The following is a 15,581-nucleotide window of genomic DNA, read 5'->3' as shown; positions in this document are numbered from 1 at the left end:
ACACATCGGAGATAAATTTGGGGGATTTGGTCAGTGACCGATTATTAAGCGGTGCGTAATATAACTGAAGTTGGAGCGATTGTTCTTTTTCATGCAATTGGCTAATTTTGATCGAGTGACCTCGGTAATGCACAACTTGATTAACGAAGAGTCAACTAATTTCACTAAATAATGATAAGAAAACCGCGCGCATAGCATCAATTTTCTTTTGTTTATTTGATTAGCCTTTGTGACGTCAACTTACAAAGACACGTTTAAACCTTTCTCGTTATCTACGACTGTGTCTTTCGTTTTGGTGTGGCAGGATTTATTGCTGAAGTCAAATCATACTCATCATTTTCCATTTCGTCTTTTTTAGGAAAAGATGACACGGAAAACATTGAGTATGATGACATGGAAAACGATCCTTCAAGCGACGGAGTAGAAAAGGTATATCTTGACATGCTTAATTTAGCTTTGCCAGAGTTTTTGGAGAGCGAAAAAACACACCAACATGACTATCGAATTTAGCACGGTATTAGCCACTGAAAATGCATTTTTTCCTCATATGAGGCGAAAACAAAATGTATGTTCACAACACTCTTTACAAGGATATCTGTAATTTGTAGCCAAGTACAGACTCTCAGTATAGTGTCAGTGTCAGAAATGAATTTGAACGTGATCTTCGCAGTGTTGAACACTACTTAAGTAGTAGTGAAAATAAGGACTGAAAAATATTTAGGTCTATACGAGATTTGAACCCATGACCTCCGCGTTTCCAGTGCATTGTTAATGTTTGGTAATGATTTGGTAATGATTTTGGCAAATCACAATGACATGCATATGTTTGTTTCCTCTTTCCACACAAGTGATCCAAGTGTATGACCTCGAAAGACGGGATGACAGTAGCTGTAATCCTGAGGTGTACCAATATACGAGAGCCAGACAGGAAAGAGGTACTTCCTATAACTTTGAAGTGTGTTCGGATAGATTTCAGAAGACCACGATATTATGGCGTTTACACTAGCTCTTTTACTTTTCAAGAAAGGAAGATTAAGCCTCCACATTTTGTTCTTAGTCAACGGATATATTATTGACTTTGGAAGAACAATCCATCAAATGTGCATTGGCTAATTCGGGGGATGGTACTTCTAGTGTTAATAATAATTGCTGCTTTGCAAAAATGTGTTAACAATTCATTATAGCAAGCAGCAATGTCAAAAATAGTTCTTTCTTTCAAATGGTTGATTATAAAGTCATATTTTATTGGAAGACGAAACTCTTTGTCTTGTGTATTTTCACAGGGGTATCAAAGGGAGCAAGTCAAAACCCTTAAACGGTTTTCGAATACTCTCTTTGTTGTCCCTGTGATTAGACTTTTTTGTCTGCCACCTCATCATGGGGTTGGAATTTCACTTTCCTCAGATTGCATGAATCTTTTTTTTAAAGAACTTAGTTTTTCTTGTATTGGGTCGGGTACTGGATCGTGCATTGACAGTGGAAGAAATTAAAATTAATGTTTCGACTTCTCACAAGTGTCAACTTTCGAAAGTTGTCCATGTGTATGAGCCCCAACACCAAGGATGAGAAAGATTCGGCATGGCAGAATCATTCTCATCGCAGGTATCGGGTTCATTCAATTTTAACATTTTCAACTTTTTTCCAAGGTCTTCATTTCGTTCTGAAGTGAAGGATCTATTATCCAGATTAAGTTGGGTGGCAATGTTTGGTACGATGACTGTAAATATATATAAAAATAATTTATGTAAACTGCGGTCTAAGAAATGAATTTGTAAGTGATCTTTGCAGTGTTGGACACTACTTAAGCAGTAGTGAAAATAAGGCCTGAAAAAGATTCAGGCCTGTACGGGATTTGAACCCATGACCTTCGCGTTTAAGGCGCAGTGTTAATGTTTGGTACCGTGCAAATCACAAGGACACGTTTGTTTCCTCGTTCCACACAGGTGATCGAGGTGTATGACCTTGAAAGACGAGATGATAGTAGTTGTAATCCAGAGGTGTGCCGATATACGAGAGCCAAACAGGAAAGAGGTACTTCCTATAACTTTGAAGTGTCAGGATAGATTTCAGAAGACCATGATATTATTGCGTTTACACTAGCTCTTTTACTTTTCAAGGAAGGTAGATTAAGCCTCCACATTTTGTTCTTAGTCAACGGATATATTATTGACTTTGGAAGAACAATCCACCAAATGTGCATTGGCTCATTCGGGGAATGGTACTTCTAATGTTAATAATAATTGCTGCTTTGCAAAAATGTGTGAACAGAAGTTTTCTCTAATTATGCTAAATAGTTGAAGAAATTTACCGCTTTCAGGTCAAGGAGTACAACATGCGAATGCCTGAGAGGAAATAAGCCTAAATCTGAAAATTAAACCACGATACCACACGGTCATGATTGAGCCTCAGTGTGAAAAGTTTAAGTTCAGTCGACTCTCGCCCTGTAGACTCCTCGCTATTACAGACATCCCCTCTATTAATTGAAAACAAGCGCCAGCCCCCTGACAAAATCCATAACCAAGTGACTGAAACTGACACTCCCATTCTGATGGACATTCGCTCTTTTGGAAATGTCGACACTTTCATGCCCCCCCCCCTCCCCCCTGCGCAATATTTCACTTTTTTTTTTCTCTCGTTATTGCGTACACTTAAGTACTTCGTCCAAAATCCTGACTCACTTAATCCAAAGCGACATCCGGATAAAAAAAGAAAAAAAAATAGACCATTCTTCAATTGGGTGAGAACATGAGAATTTCCTGCTTGCGGCCAGATCTTTCTCCGGTTCGTGAGGCCACGTTACAAACTTTATCGTTGCGTAGTTACATATAAATTTCATATTTTTGAAGACAAAACAATTTATTTATTTCTCTTGCCCCGCGATTACGGCCTCTCGCTAGTGTGGACACTAAATCTCCCCCTGCGGGTGTCTGCAATAACAGATGTCAACTGCACAGCGAAGTAAAATAGTTCTTTCTTTCAGAATGGTTGATTATAGTAGTAGTTTATTGAAACATGTAAACTCTTCGTCTTGTGTATTTTCACAGGGGTATCAAAGGGAGCAAGTCAAAACTCTTAAACGGTTTTTAATTGCCCTCTTTGATGCCCCTGTGATTAGATTATTTCGTCTGCCACCTCATCATGGGGTTGGAATTTCACTTTCCTCAGATTGCAGGAATCTTTTTTTTTTTTTAAAGAACTTAGTTTTTCTTGTATTGGGTCATTTCTTTATCTAATGAAAGACAACCAATTCCCCTTTCATCCACAATCTCCACCCAGAAATTAAAATGTTTAATATCAAAACTGAGATAAAAGCAGTCTTCGTGAAATGAGCTTCACGATCCTATTTAGATGTGACTGAGGAGAAATGATATCCTAACGAGCTTCTTGCAAATAATAGCTTCTCTATAGAAGACTTTTCCAGGTAAAGAAGTGCAACGCAAAAAGAAATATTCAATTGTTAAGAGTAACGACGAGCCACTAGGCCAAGAGCGGCGGCGGATGCAATCATGCAGTCCTCCACAAAAGCTTGCGGGGAGGCACCTTCCCTCCCCCACAAGGAGTAATGCTTCCGTTGCTCCTCAGGGGGAGGGTGCGGCTGCACTTAGGCAATAAATCCCCTTTAAAGCCATCTCCCGCCAAGGTTCCATCCCAGGCCACCAGGTAAGTACAGAGCACAACCTTAAGTATCGGAGCAGCTTAAGATCAGTCATACACACTAACATGCTATAGCTACTGAATCTCAATGCATCGTGGCTTCTTAGATCTGAATACAATAACACTGGCAGTCTTAAAAAAAAACGAATTGGTGATTCAACGCAATGGAGAACTGTTAAGCGCAACACGATGCAGAAGCATCCCAGCTCGGCTCAGAAGAGAGAGGTGCAACGCAACCACGCTCAAAAGGAATGCGAAGCAATGCAACGCAACTTTTTTTCATGAAGCTGATTTCTCTAGTTTCATTACCATGCAAGAGGTTTGAATACAGCATAAAGCAACTTGCTTATTCAACGCAATACAGAACTACTTGGCTTTAACACAGTGCGGCGAAGAATTCGCAGAAAATTTGACCGGTTTAGTTCGCAGGAAATTTAAATGGTCAATCGATTTGCAAAAGTTTGATCACATGAGAAGCAGGACCTAAGGCGTTCGGTGGAAAATCGCATAAAAAGCTTTAGTGCTAATCTGTACCTCAGCAATCGTGCGCGCAAAATAAATTAATGAATTTTACAATTCAAAATTAGAACAATGAGTGTGCGTCAATCACCCCTACAAACGCGCCGCAAGAATATGTTTTCAGCAGGAAATGTCGAGGGAAAATTTATTCGTAAATAAGCATGCATTAACAGCTACTAAACGTACTAGAAAGTAATTACAAGACTGGTTCGAAAATCACTGTAAATAAAAAGATAGGTTTCGAAATATAAACTGAAGAAAAGTTTGCATTGTAATTTTGAGCCCGATAACGTGCCATAGTAAAGGATGCTTAAGAATTTGACCAACAACAGAAAATCATGAAATTACTACCCATTTTATTACTGTTGATCCTATCAAAAGTTTTTCCTAAAATGTTAAGCATAAAAATATCTCTGTTTACGTAATAAGACCGCATCATTGTTCCAAATATTATTACAACCCGTGTTTATCACGTTACAAATACAATTATTTTCGTTTCCATAAATATTAGAATTACACTATCGCAAAACCCCTTCAGAGTTTATCACTTCAGAGTTTATCACCTCACTTACTATTTCACATTTTTTGTTTGTAGTTCACCTTGGGAGAAATTCCTTATATCTTATTGTAATTACTAAGTAAAAGTTAATACAAGTCCTCACCAAAAATAAATTTATCTTATTTAATTGGATTAGCAGCAATTGAATTTCCAATTTATCTGCAGTCGTATCTTCGTTGAAAATATTCATTTCACCCATTACACCCTAACATCAGTATCCATATTCGTTATACTCTAATCTAGTTGAATCTAATGACAAGGGCAATTTGTTTAACAATCCAAGCTGGTGATCATTTCCTTTATTCTCGTGATCTTAACGAATGACTCAGCTGTATTACCGTGAGGAGAAATTACAAGCAGGTCATTCATCGGGTTTAAAGGATTCACACAACTTTAACATAGAAACTTCGTTCTTATTTATAGCCGAGAACTGAGGATATCTAAAACTTGCTTCTTTGTCTTGACGTACGAGGGTAAAAAGTCCTTATATTTCGCAGTCCAGTCGTCGTAAACCGCATCTGGCAAAATTTTCTTTGATGTCATGGGTCGCACAGGTCCATCAATCACAGGTGTTTCCACGAAGTCCACAAAACAGCCCTTGGGGTCCTCACAAGGAGCGTTATCTAGTTCCAAGAGAACAACTTCGGTTACCTCCTTACCCGAATTAAGGATGCTCGCTGGGACATACAGGGTGATCTGGGGTCCAACCACTGGCCAATAACGTCCAATGTTGAATCCATTTACAAAAGCCTGACCCTGGCACGTAAAAGCAAGATAAAAGATGAGAAAACTTTTAGGAGTGATTAACATTTGACTTTTCCGTACGCTGATAAAAAAAATTGAGAAGTACTGACAACATATACATAATATATTAAGAGAGATGATAAGTTTTTGAGCTCGGTAAAGAAATAAAGAAATATGTTTTTGGCCTTGCTACGAGCGTGGGTCAGAGAAAAAATTCTGAGTCCCCATGAGAATAGAACCTAAGACCTTCGGATTCTTCGTGACAAGACGAAGAACATCTTTAGGAACGCGGAATCCGAAGGTTTGAGGTTCGATTCCTCATGGGAACTCAGAATTTTTTCTTTGTCCCACGCTCGTGACAAGACGAAAAACATCTTTCTTAAACATATATATATATATAGAAAGAGGGAAGGAGTGACTGCAAGGACACTCTGCGCTTTCAATCTACCCAAAACTGCAATCAGATAAGTGTGGGAACGAGGCTAAAAGTGTTTGTCAACCTTTGCAAATAAATACTGCGTCTTTTAAAAGACATACAAGAATAAACTAACTAAATTCACACTTTGCATTTGTTCTAAGAGGTAGGCAACTGTCTATCTCACCTTAAACCAACCAGGAAGTTTGAGAAACGTGTCCATTGGGATACCTTCTGGTGCAGGGGGAATGTTCCCATGATAAAACGATGGGATTTGAACACTACTTTTGCTTTTGAGCTTGATCAATGAAGACTTTTTACGACCAACAAAATCGTCTAGGTGCAGAGGGTATATGGTCCAGTTTCTGAGGACCGCGCCGTTAAGGGTCACATTTCCAAGGATCCCTTTTGGGTCTTGTAAATGGGGGCCGTAGTTAACCCGGCCCATGTTTTCCACCAGGATGTCCAAGGTTGCGCCTTCTTTAACTTCTATGGTGGCATTGGTCTTTCCACCTACTCGAATAAGTGTCGCTTGACGGACCTACATAGATAAGAACTTCTCAATAAATATATCAATTATTTATTTATTTATTTTCATTTATTGCTTGTTAAAGAGTTGCCCTGCTGAACCTCTGGGCACACGGAGAACAATCTCCTTAAAAGACGCATAGCGTCAAAATGAGGTAAAGTTTGTGATGACGGAAACCCTGAAATAACCCTGGATAAAGTTACTACACTTCCATTTTTATCCCGATTCTTTCGCTTTTCTTTCCAATTCATTCATCTTTTAAATACTACTCGTCTTTCTTGTAACCAAAAAGAACAAATTTCGAAGCAACGCGTAATTATGCGACCTAAATGGCAGAATGTGTGTAGAAAATTCCAAGTTCACTTAACTCGCATTTTCAAAGGAATGCATTACGCTGAAATTGTGAATCAACAACTTTTGTATTACATACCTGGTTCACAAAGACAATTCCTCTGTCCCGTAGTCCAGGGATTCCTAGGTTTGCTGCAGGACCACTGACGGGTATAATCGTTCGATACAGGATAAATCCATAGTTTTGCCCGATCTGCTCCATACTCAAAGTATCCTTCCTCGAAACAGGTCCAGATGGTGTAAGGAAATGCAGGGCATCAAAAATAGAACTGATCTGCAATTAAATACAAAAGTTATGATCACCCCGAAAAAACACTCTAAGCACTTTTCTACGTGCTGGTCCTTTCAGAAACCATTGCATGACCAATAACTTTGAAATATGATGAATTACGCGCGTAACGATGTACATGGAAAAATTACGCACTTCTGATTGGGAGAAAACGAGTGCATTCTCGTGCAACACGAGTGCAAAGTTGTAATGGGTGCAAATTACAAATAGCGCGCGAACGCTACAGGCTCGTGCAATTTTGTTGTCATTGAAATTTTATTTGTGCTTATTAACACCAAATTGCAGTCGAAATCATGTTATTACCTATACCAATTTAACTGGTACCCAGTTATGATCTATTGGAGGACAGATGCATAAATGACGTCACTATTAGCAATTTATTTGCTTCTTGTGTCTCTCACAAGACAAGTAGTTTTTATGTTACCGTGGGTCTGCCTTCCAGTATCTACTCTAACTCCAAAACCGTAACGTCAACCGAGACAATAGTAACAAAACAAGCAAGAAGAATCTGAGTATACTTACTTTGGTCATATTGACCTTTCCATACGCAAATTTCTGCGTGGGGGGAGGGACAGGACCTGGGGGGACTGTGGCATATTTAGCGATGGTTTCCATGATTACAAAATACTTTGTAGTAGGGTCTCCTGCTTCTGTCAGTGGAGCATCGTAGTCATAGCTGGTAGGCTGTGGTTGGAAGACGCGACTATCTTGATAGCCATTGGCTCCTAAGAGTTTATCAAGAAAGTTAAAAAATACAACAAATATAGTCGAATCCCTCTCGAAGAACTATTTCTTAATTTTCATCTAAGGATATCTTTCCTGTGTAGGTAAAGGAGACACAAAACTTCTCTTCATGGCAAGAGCACTAGACTCTTTTTTCAAAAGTGTTGTGTCGTTTAGAAGACATTGTAAGCCTCTCTCCGTACCATGGTGGTTTGTTAGAAAAACGTAAAAAATTGCCAGCTAGTAGTAGACCACGGACAGTCCCTCCTTTCGGCGAGGTCCGTCGTGCGAAACAAAACAAAACAAAAAAAATCAGCGACGCGGGGAGCCCTTGGAGTAAGACGCTCGAAAAGTAGCGCCTCCCTTTTTCCCTGATTCTTTTTGACCTGCGCAACGGAATTCGCCGAAGAGGGGGACTGCTCGTATCTACGCCAGCAGACCCTCATTAGCGTTGCAGGACGCGCATCTCTCCGCCTGCGGGGAGATCTGAGACGAATCGGGACAGGTTTGCTGGTAGCTGTGGCCAGCTACCATGTTTTCCTACATACCATTCATGAAACCAAAGTTGGTGCCACCTTCAAACATGTACATATTAACAGAGGCATTCAGTGCAAGGATTTTGTCAAGGTAAATTGCAAATTCTGCTGCATTCCTTGTCTGGTGTTGCTCAGCCCAGTGGTCAAGCCAGCCAGGATAAAACTCAGAATTCACCAGAGGTCCGTTGGGTTGATATTTTCGCAGGAGGGTAAAAGGAACTGCAGGATCAACTCCTGTAAATAAGAGATATTAGGGTGTTTATCTCTCAGTGGGGTAAGAAATAAATATACAAACTCTGATCTTAGGTCAAATCGACTTGAAAATGTAAATTGGCCACCGTAAAGAGTTTAAAAGCTAACGTTTCGAGCGTTAGCCTTTCATCAGAGCGATGGACGAGGGGCTAACACTCAAAACGTCAGCTTTTAAACTCTTTACGGTGGCCAATTTATGTTATCAACTCGGTTGATAAACTAAATTACTGCCCTGTTACATTCTCCCACTGACACCGCATCACAGTTTCTATAGAAACTTACCCCCTTTATTCATAAGGTCAGATTGTTTTGATCTATCGGCAGGGTAGCTCATGTGTTGTGAGGTTAGCAGCACATGAATCACTGACATAGAGGCTACCGACTAGCAAACATGAGAAAACGCAATTCAAATGGGGTCTTACTGGTTACAAAAAAATATAAATTCTTAAGGCATGACTGAAAAGGGTAACTCCATAATAAATTACTGTCAACCATAATTGATCAACTCCTCATCACGAGGCATATTCTCCATACTGTTCTCTATACATTTCCTAAGGTGCTCATGAAGAGAATTTGTATATCAATCACAAATCTCTTTTAGTTGGTGATCATTTCCTTTATTCTTGTAACTTTAATGTTTGATTCAGGGGTGATGTTGTGAGAAATTAGATGCTAATCTCACTTAAGAGTTTAACACTTTAACTCCCAGAAGTGACTAAAACGTAACTTCTCTCTATTATACAAGATACATAGGTTTTCTGGGAAATGGTTAATGAGAATACTCAACCTATCAGGAAGAAGTTTTTTATCTTGATCTTACACCAAATTCTCGTAACTAAGATACAAGGAATTGTGTAGCAGCAATAGGAGAGAATTAACAATCAGATCTTGGGAGTCAGTTAATATATCATAATGGAATTGAAGATTCTTATTTTTACCTGGCCCAAAATCCACTGTAGTAAACAGAGAAGGTAATGATCCACATTCAAGCATTTTATCGTTAGCACCATCCGTGGTAAACAGAATAACGTCTTTACCAAGATGTTGTTCAAACACTTCTTGAAGGTGAGACATATACTGGTGATCACAGGTGAAGTAGCTACCATATTCATTCTCTACCTTTGAAAAGATATTGAAAACCATTGACCCTCCACACCCTAACATCTGCAGTATGCTCATTCTCTATACTGTTCCCTATACATTTCCTAAGGTGCTGAAAAGGAGAATTTGTTTAACAATCAAGAGCTTCTTAATAGCTGGTGATCATTTCCTCTATCCTCATGACTTTTATGTTTGATTCAGGTGTGATGATGTGGGAAGAGATTAGATGCTAGTCATTCTTAGTGGTTTAAGGGTTAATAGTGCAAACAAAAAAAATTGCATGAGGTAAATTCTCAAGTGGCATTGATACTACATGGATTGCGTTGACAAACATTTTCTTTACGTTTCATATTTTATGTCCTTCAATCTGATAAATTTCATTCTGTTGTCATTCTACCACACAAGCACAGAAATTTGCTTGATACCGTGTACACTCAATAAAAACAGCACAATGGTCAGTGCGCTGCATGGACTATAAAATGAGAGATCCCAACTTAACTCTTTTCTTTGTCATAATATCGAGTTCTAAAGCAAATTAGCACAGGCTATACTGACAGTGCATATCTCTAACCAGAACTATAAATGAGTACCTACCAACTGTCTAGGGGACCTTATAAAATTTTGAGAGGTAACCAGCAAATTGATAAAGGGGATGACTTTCTAAAGAAACTGTGGTGCTTTGTCATTGAGAGAGGGTAACAGGGCAATTTGGTGTGATCAACTGGGTTGATAACAAACTGGCCACCGTAAAGAGTTTCAAAGCTGACGTTTTCAGTGTTAACCCTACGTCAGAGAAAATGATGAAGGGCTAGTGCTCAAAATGTCAGCTTTGAAACTCTTTACAGCGGTCAATTTACTCTTAAATCAACTCAGTTGATCATACCAAATTACCTTGTTAACCAGCAAATTGGATTGGTAATATGTACACTATCCAAGGGGGTTGCATTGACATTGTTTGTCTCTTGCTACAGAAACCTGGATATGCTCTAGCCAGATAGGCCATTAGGTTTAAGTCTCCTTTGCAGCTGTTGTTTGGTCTTGTCACACAACACACTCACTACCCCACACAAGAGAGTATGTTGTGTGATGAGACCAAACAACCCCTGTGAAGGAGACTACCTATATGCTAAAATTTATAAGCTGTTGTTTTGTGATACTGATCATCAATGTGTGCAATTTGCCATCGGTGATAGGTGTTCCATCATCTTTAATTATGTAAGCTCTCAGAGCCCTCTTGAATCTTAAAGCACATTTTACCATCTGTGAGTGGAGCTTGACTGAATGATTTAGAAATGCTGGGCCAGTTTTTGAACCTGGAGGCATTTAAATTGTTCTTAAGTAATTAGTTGCCTCAATGACCTAATCACTACAAGAACGATCGTTGCAGAACTTAGAAAGGGCTCTGTACTGGCAGAAAACTTTATAGACAACAGCTGTCAAATTACATGGCTTAAATGGAGCCTGGTACCTGAACAGCAATGATTGGTCCCCCATTGGCATACAAAAGTGGCTTTAACTTTGGAAGCAAGACACCCATCCAGCGGTCCACTGCAGCAATATAACCTATCAGGAAATTACAAACAGATCTAGTCATGAGAGTTTTTTAAATGACTTAGATTTGGTGAATTAATTCCCAATATCTCATTGGTAATTCTCCTTACAACCATGCCACTCTTATACTGTTCAAGTTTGGAGAATTTGGTATTGGATCACATTATAATCCCCTAATTTATATTTTTCTTTAATCTCATTGCTTGTCTGCTTGGTATTGTATTGATATTGTAAGGAGAAATTCTGTCTTGGTCACTCAAGGTAGCAAAAGGGTAATAACACTAACAGTGTTGTTTTTTGTTTACTGTCATTATGTCATCATCTGTTACTGAATGAAATTTTAGAAACTTGAAACCATGGCATTCTACTGAAAACCAAAGCACGCAGGTGACAACCTAAGTGAATAACAGGTTTTTTCCAGTTTTTTTTCTTTTTTTGTGTGTGTGGAGGGTGTGGGGGGAATAGTTTGTTTTGATAATTTGTAACCTCCAAATGAGTAAATGATAGTCAACTTCATGCACCAATTAAATGAATTCTTGTAAGGTTTTGTGAAAGTAATTTAAGTATAATTCATTGGTATATACCACACAGGTGAAAAAGAGTTTTTGCACACACCAATGTTTGTTTGGAAGTGATTAGCAAATGTGCTGTTCACCCCCTCTGAGCAACCAGAAACAAAATTGTGCATCAAAGGTTTAATTTCCAATCATTTCTTCTGTATCCTGACAGAAATAAATTAATCCTTTGGTTTCTGAGTGGTTATTATACTAAAACAATATTAATTAACACTTATTAATCTCAATCTTAACCCTTTAACTCCCATGAGTGACCAAGACAGAATTTCTCCTTACAATATCAATACTCTATGAAGCAGACAAGTGACAAGAAAAAAGAAAAAGATCAATTAGGGGATTATTAGTTGATTCAATGCCAAATTCTCCAAACCAACATCACAAGAACTATATAGCAGACAGTAAGGAGAATTACTAATGAGATCATTCAAATCAATTCTATTAATATTCATTTTGATTAAAACTTAAACTTAAAACTTTTAACTCAAACTACTTCTGAATCAGTGAATGATTGTTAGTGGTAATTGTCCTGTTAAATGAACATAACGGGGTAATTATATGCTAACAAACTATGTAACAAAAGAAAATTCCTCCCCAACCTTTGTCTGAAGATGATCTCAATTTTGCTGTTGTATAATTTCTAAGCAACCAGGGAGGAAAGCCACCCTGAAAATTGACAGAGACATTATCATTTTTCAATTAAGAATTAACTAATATAGATGAATCGAATTGCTAATTTATCTAAAAATTTCTAAACCTTGCAGATTGAAATCACAATCTCATGTCAGCATGGGGCAAAAAAAAAAACAACACTCAAATAAAAACATGAAAGAGAAGAAAAGTTCATGTGAATGACCACTTTGCAAAAAATTTCAATTGTGGAAGGGAAAGCACTGAGGAAATTTTTGCATTAAGCCTTATTACTCAGAAAATCTTTGGAGATAATAATTTCCAATCACCTCTGGCTTAAGGGTACTCCACAAAAATATCGACACCATTATGAAATAAATCGTTGTAGATATGAGTAGAGCCCACGCTGAACCACTGTTGATATGTTTTTATCACAATATGAATGTCAAATAACATGATCATTGTGTGACACATTGCTGCAAGCAGCTTTGAGATTGCAAGAATGTTGCTAATTGTAGTAAAAATTGTATTTTTGATCCATGGAAATTAGCTTACCAGATCCCACTCAGCACAAATATATGGACCTGTTGAAGGAAAATGGTAAGCTGATTAGTAACTTTAAACATTTGTGTATATTAGCATAATAAAGGTGTTAACATTTCTAGAAAGAATTGTGGCATGTCAAGCAGACTGGGGCTACCAAATATCATTTTTAAGTGACTGTGCACCAGACAGGTTGATACTGTTTTCTGTGCTGGCTGATTGGCCAGCTTGGAAGTATTTACATAAGGTGTGTACATGTAGCTTTCCGTGTTGTAGTCTGGCCTTGTTACTGTTTATACAGGCGTCCATTTGAAGCTGAACTGCGTGGCTTGTCTAAATATCACAAACAAACAAACTAACCTGCTCTGACAATGACTAGAAGTCCAACAGATTGAGCCATCTGAATGAAACCAACCAAATCATTGTTTCCTTCAAAATCATACTTTCCTTCTTGAGCTTCATGCATATTCCAAGCAACATACCTGTAAACATCCAGTTATTAAAATAACAAGTTAAAAATATGATTTTTTTGTCGCAATTAACTGCAATTTTGAGTGAGAAATCATAGGACTTGTCTTTCATAGAAAATGATTGTTTTTTTGTTGTTACTGAAATATACATCAGTGATAGTGCTACCATAAATATAACAGAAAATGAAATTGATAAATAAAATCTTCATGACATTGCCTTTTCTCTTTTAACAAAACTTCCTAGAAACTAAATTCTGTCCACCGGTGATGCAGTTAATGATGAAAATCATGCTCTACTTGTAGTTTACATTTAACTGTTTATAAACACAACAACTCTCACGTTGCTACAGCATTCAAGCCAGCATATTTGATCTTAGTAAATCTATCCCTCCAATGGCATCTTGTGATGCGAAAATAGTGCATATCCCCAGAGATAAATCTAAATGGCTTCCCATCCTTGAGAAACTGGTCCCCCTTAGAGTCAATTTTAAAACTTCTCCTAAGGGTACACTTTTTCCTTTTTTTAGATTTCCTTGCTGTGCCTGTAAATATTGTTGCCAGTAAAATGACAGCAATTAGAAATGACCATGAAAGCTTCATGGTGTCATTTTTTTTCCTCCCGGTCAACTCATCTGAAAATTTACAGGATCTTTCTGCATATGGTATGTGAAGACTATAAATGGTGCTTCTCAGCCTTGAAGATTTAGAAATTATGAATCAACACACAAAATTAAGCCCTCATTTGACTGATAATTTATTGATGAAGAATGAATTGTGTGACTTGAAAAGGAGCAGATAGGACACCATTCATGTTTTTGGTTTAACAAACACTAGACCACCAGAAGGGGCCGACAAACAAAGTGAAGAGGTATCCACCAAACAAATAGACGTAAAATTAAGTGGCCGTTCATGTGGAAACTCTTTCACCCTGATATTTTGTTTCCAAAAAGCTGGTTCGATCTTAGCTCAAGCAATATATATATATATATATATAGTTGTTATCAATTACATAAATCACGAAGCAGGTTTTATTATTAACATATGTATTTACTAACTTCGCAAACGTAAACATTTCAGATTCCCATGCAGGGGATTGTGACAAGAATCTCTCAGCGAACAACGCCTGCCGAAGACCGCGAATATTTCAGCTTTTACAGCATCAAAAAATCGTTGAGAAAAGGATCAAGATAGGGCTAATATAATTGGTACTGACAATCACATGTATCTTCGCCAAGCTGTTTAATTTAAGGCACACCAGAGGCAATTTTTGACCTTGCGATGAAACTCTCTTGGTCTGGATTATATAAGAAAAGTAATTCACTTTTAAACTTAAAGTCACCAACAGATATGTTTTTTCACTCACGTTTGCAAGGTATTCAGACCCGCGGCTTTCATTTTTGCCAATCGATCCTTCCAGTAAAACTCTGCAACGCGAAAGTAGTGAAAACTTCCCGAAATGTATCGGAATGGTTCTCCATCCTTAAGAAAAACGTCATTTTCATAGTCAATCGTGAATGAGCGAGAAGATGAGCTGTGGACAAAAGATATAAACAGTAAAATCGAGGTCCAAGTTGCAGACAGCATCGTAAGACGTAGATCTTGAGGTATGTTTTTATGGTTCTGCGTGACAATAATGTCACGAAAGGTATTCACGTGACAACTGCAAGCCGCGGCGTATATTTTCTAAAAAAGTATAGATCCGCATACCGGTAGCAAAAAGTTTTAAATACATATACATATCTCTTTCCCAACTCCTACAATCAATTTGACGCGGTAAGAGGCGGAGAAATAATTTTTGATAAATTCAGCTTATGGTGTGAACTTTGCGTGCCTTACACACCATTGTCAAGATTTTCCATCACGTGTTAAGTGTGCTGGGTGTAATTTCTGTGAGGACGTCTGTCCTAGCGGTGGGGAGTCGTTGAGATTAGTCGGAAGCATTAGTGGTAATTTATACTGTTTAAAGAACTGGTGAGTTTGTCTAAGAAGAAACATATTTTTCATTATGCAAGGTGTAGGAGTAGATATACCTGATACTTAGCAGCGAGCTTATTATGTATGATGGAGTGAACTCGTGGTAATGGAAGCAAAAATTACTGTTGGGATTGGCGGGCTTTCAAGAGGGTGAAACCTTCTAAAGCCC

At 38.1% G+C, this 15,581-nt stretch overlaps 1 protein-coding gene across 1 annotated transcript; it reads right to left on the bottom strand.

Moving 5' to 3' along the window:
- Positions 1 to 4,512: 4,512 nt before the first annotated feature.
- LOC131796307 (beta-galactosidase) lies at positions 4,513 to 15,045 on the bottom strand. Its single transcript, XM_059113891.2, has 11 exons — positions 14,802 to 15,045; positions 13,329 to 13,450; positions 12,981 to 13,009; positions 12,395 to 12,461; positions 11,141 to 11,235; positions 9,510 to 9,690; positions 8,332 to 8,553; positions 7,583 to 7,785; positions 6,851 to 7,045; positions 6,079 to 6,432; positions 4,513 to 5,488 (listed from the first exon to the last, which is right to left on the bottom strand). Exons 1-11 carry the CDS (start codon positions 15,020 to 15,022, stop codon positions 5,150 to 5,152), a joined length of 2,028 nt encoding a protein of 675 aa, XP_058969874.2. The 5' UTR covers positions 15,023 to 15,045; the 3' UTR covers positions 4,513 to 5,149.
- Positions 15,046 to 15,581: the final 536 nt, after the last annotated feature.

Source organism: Pocillopora verrucosa, chromosome 10 (assembly GCF_036669915.1).
Source record: "Pocillopora verrucosa isolate sample1 chromosome 10, ASM3666991v2, whole genome shotgun sequence".
NCBI lineage: Eukaryota > Metazoa > Cnidaria > Anthozoa > Scleractinia > Pocilloporidae > Pocillopora > Pocillopora verrucosa.
The sequence above is the reverse complement of the archived record's forward strand: the minus strand, read 5'-3'. Positions and strand labels throughout refer to the sequence as shown.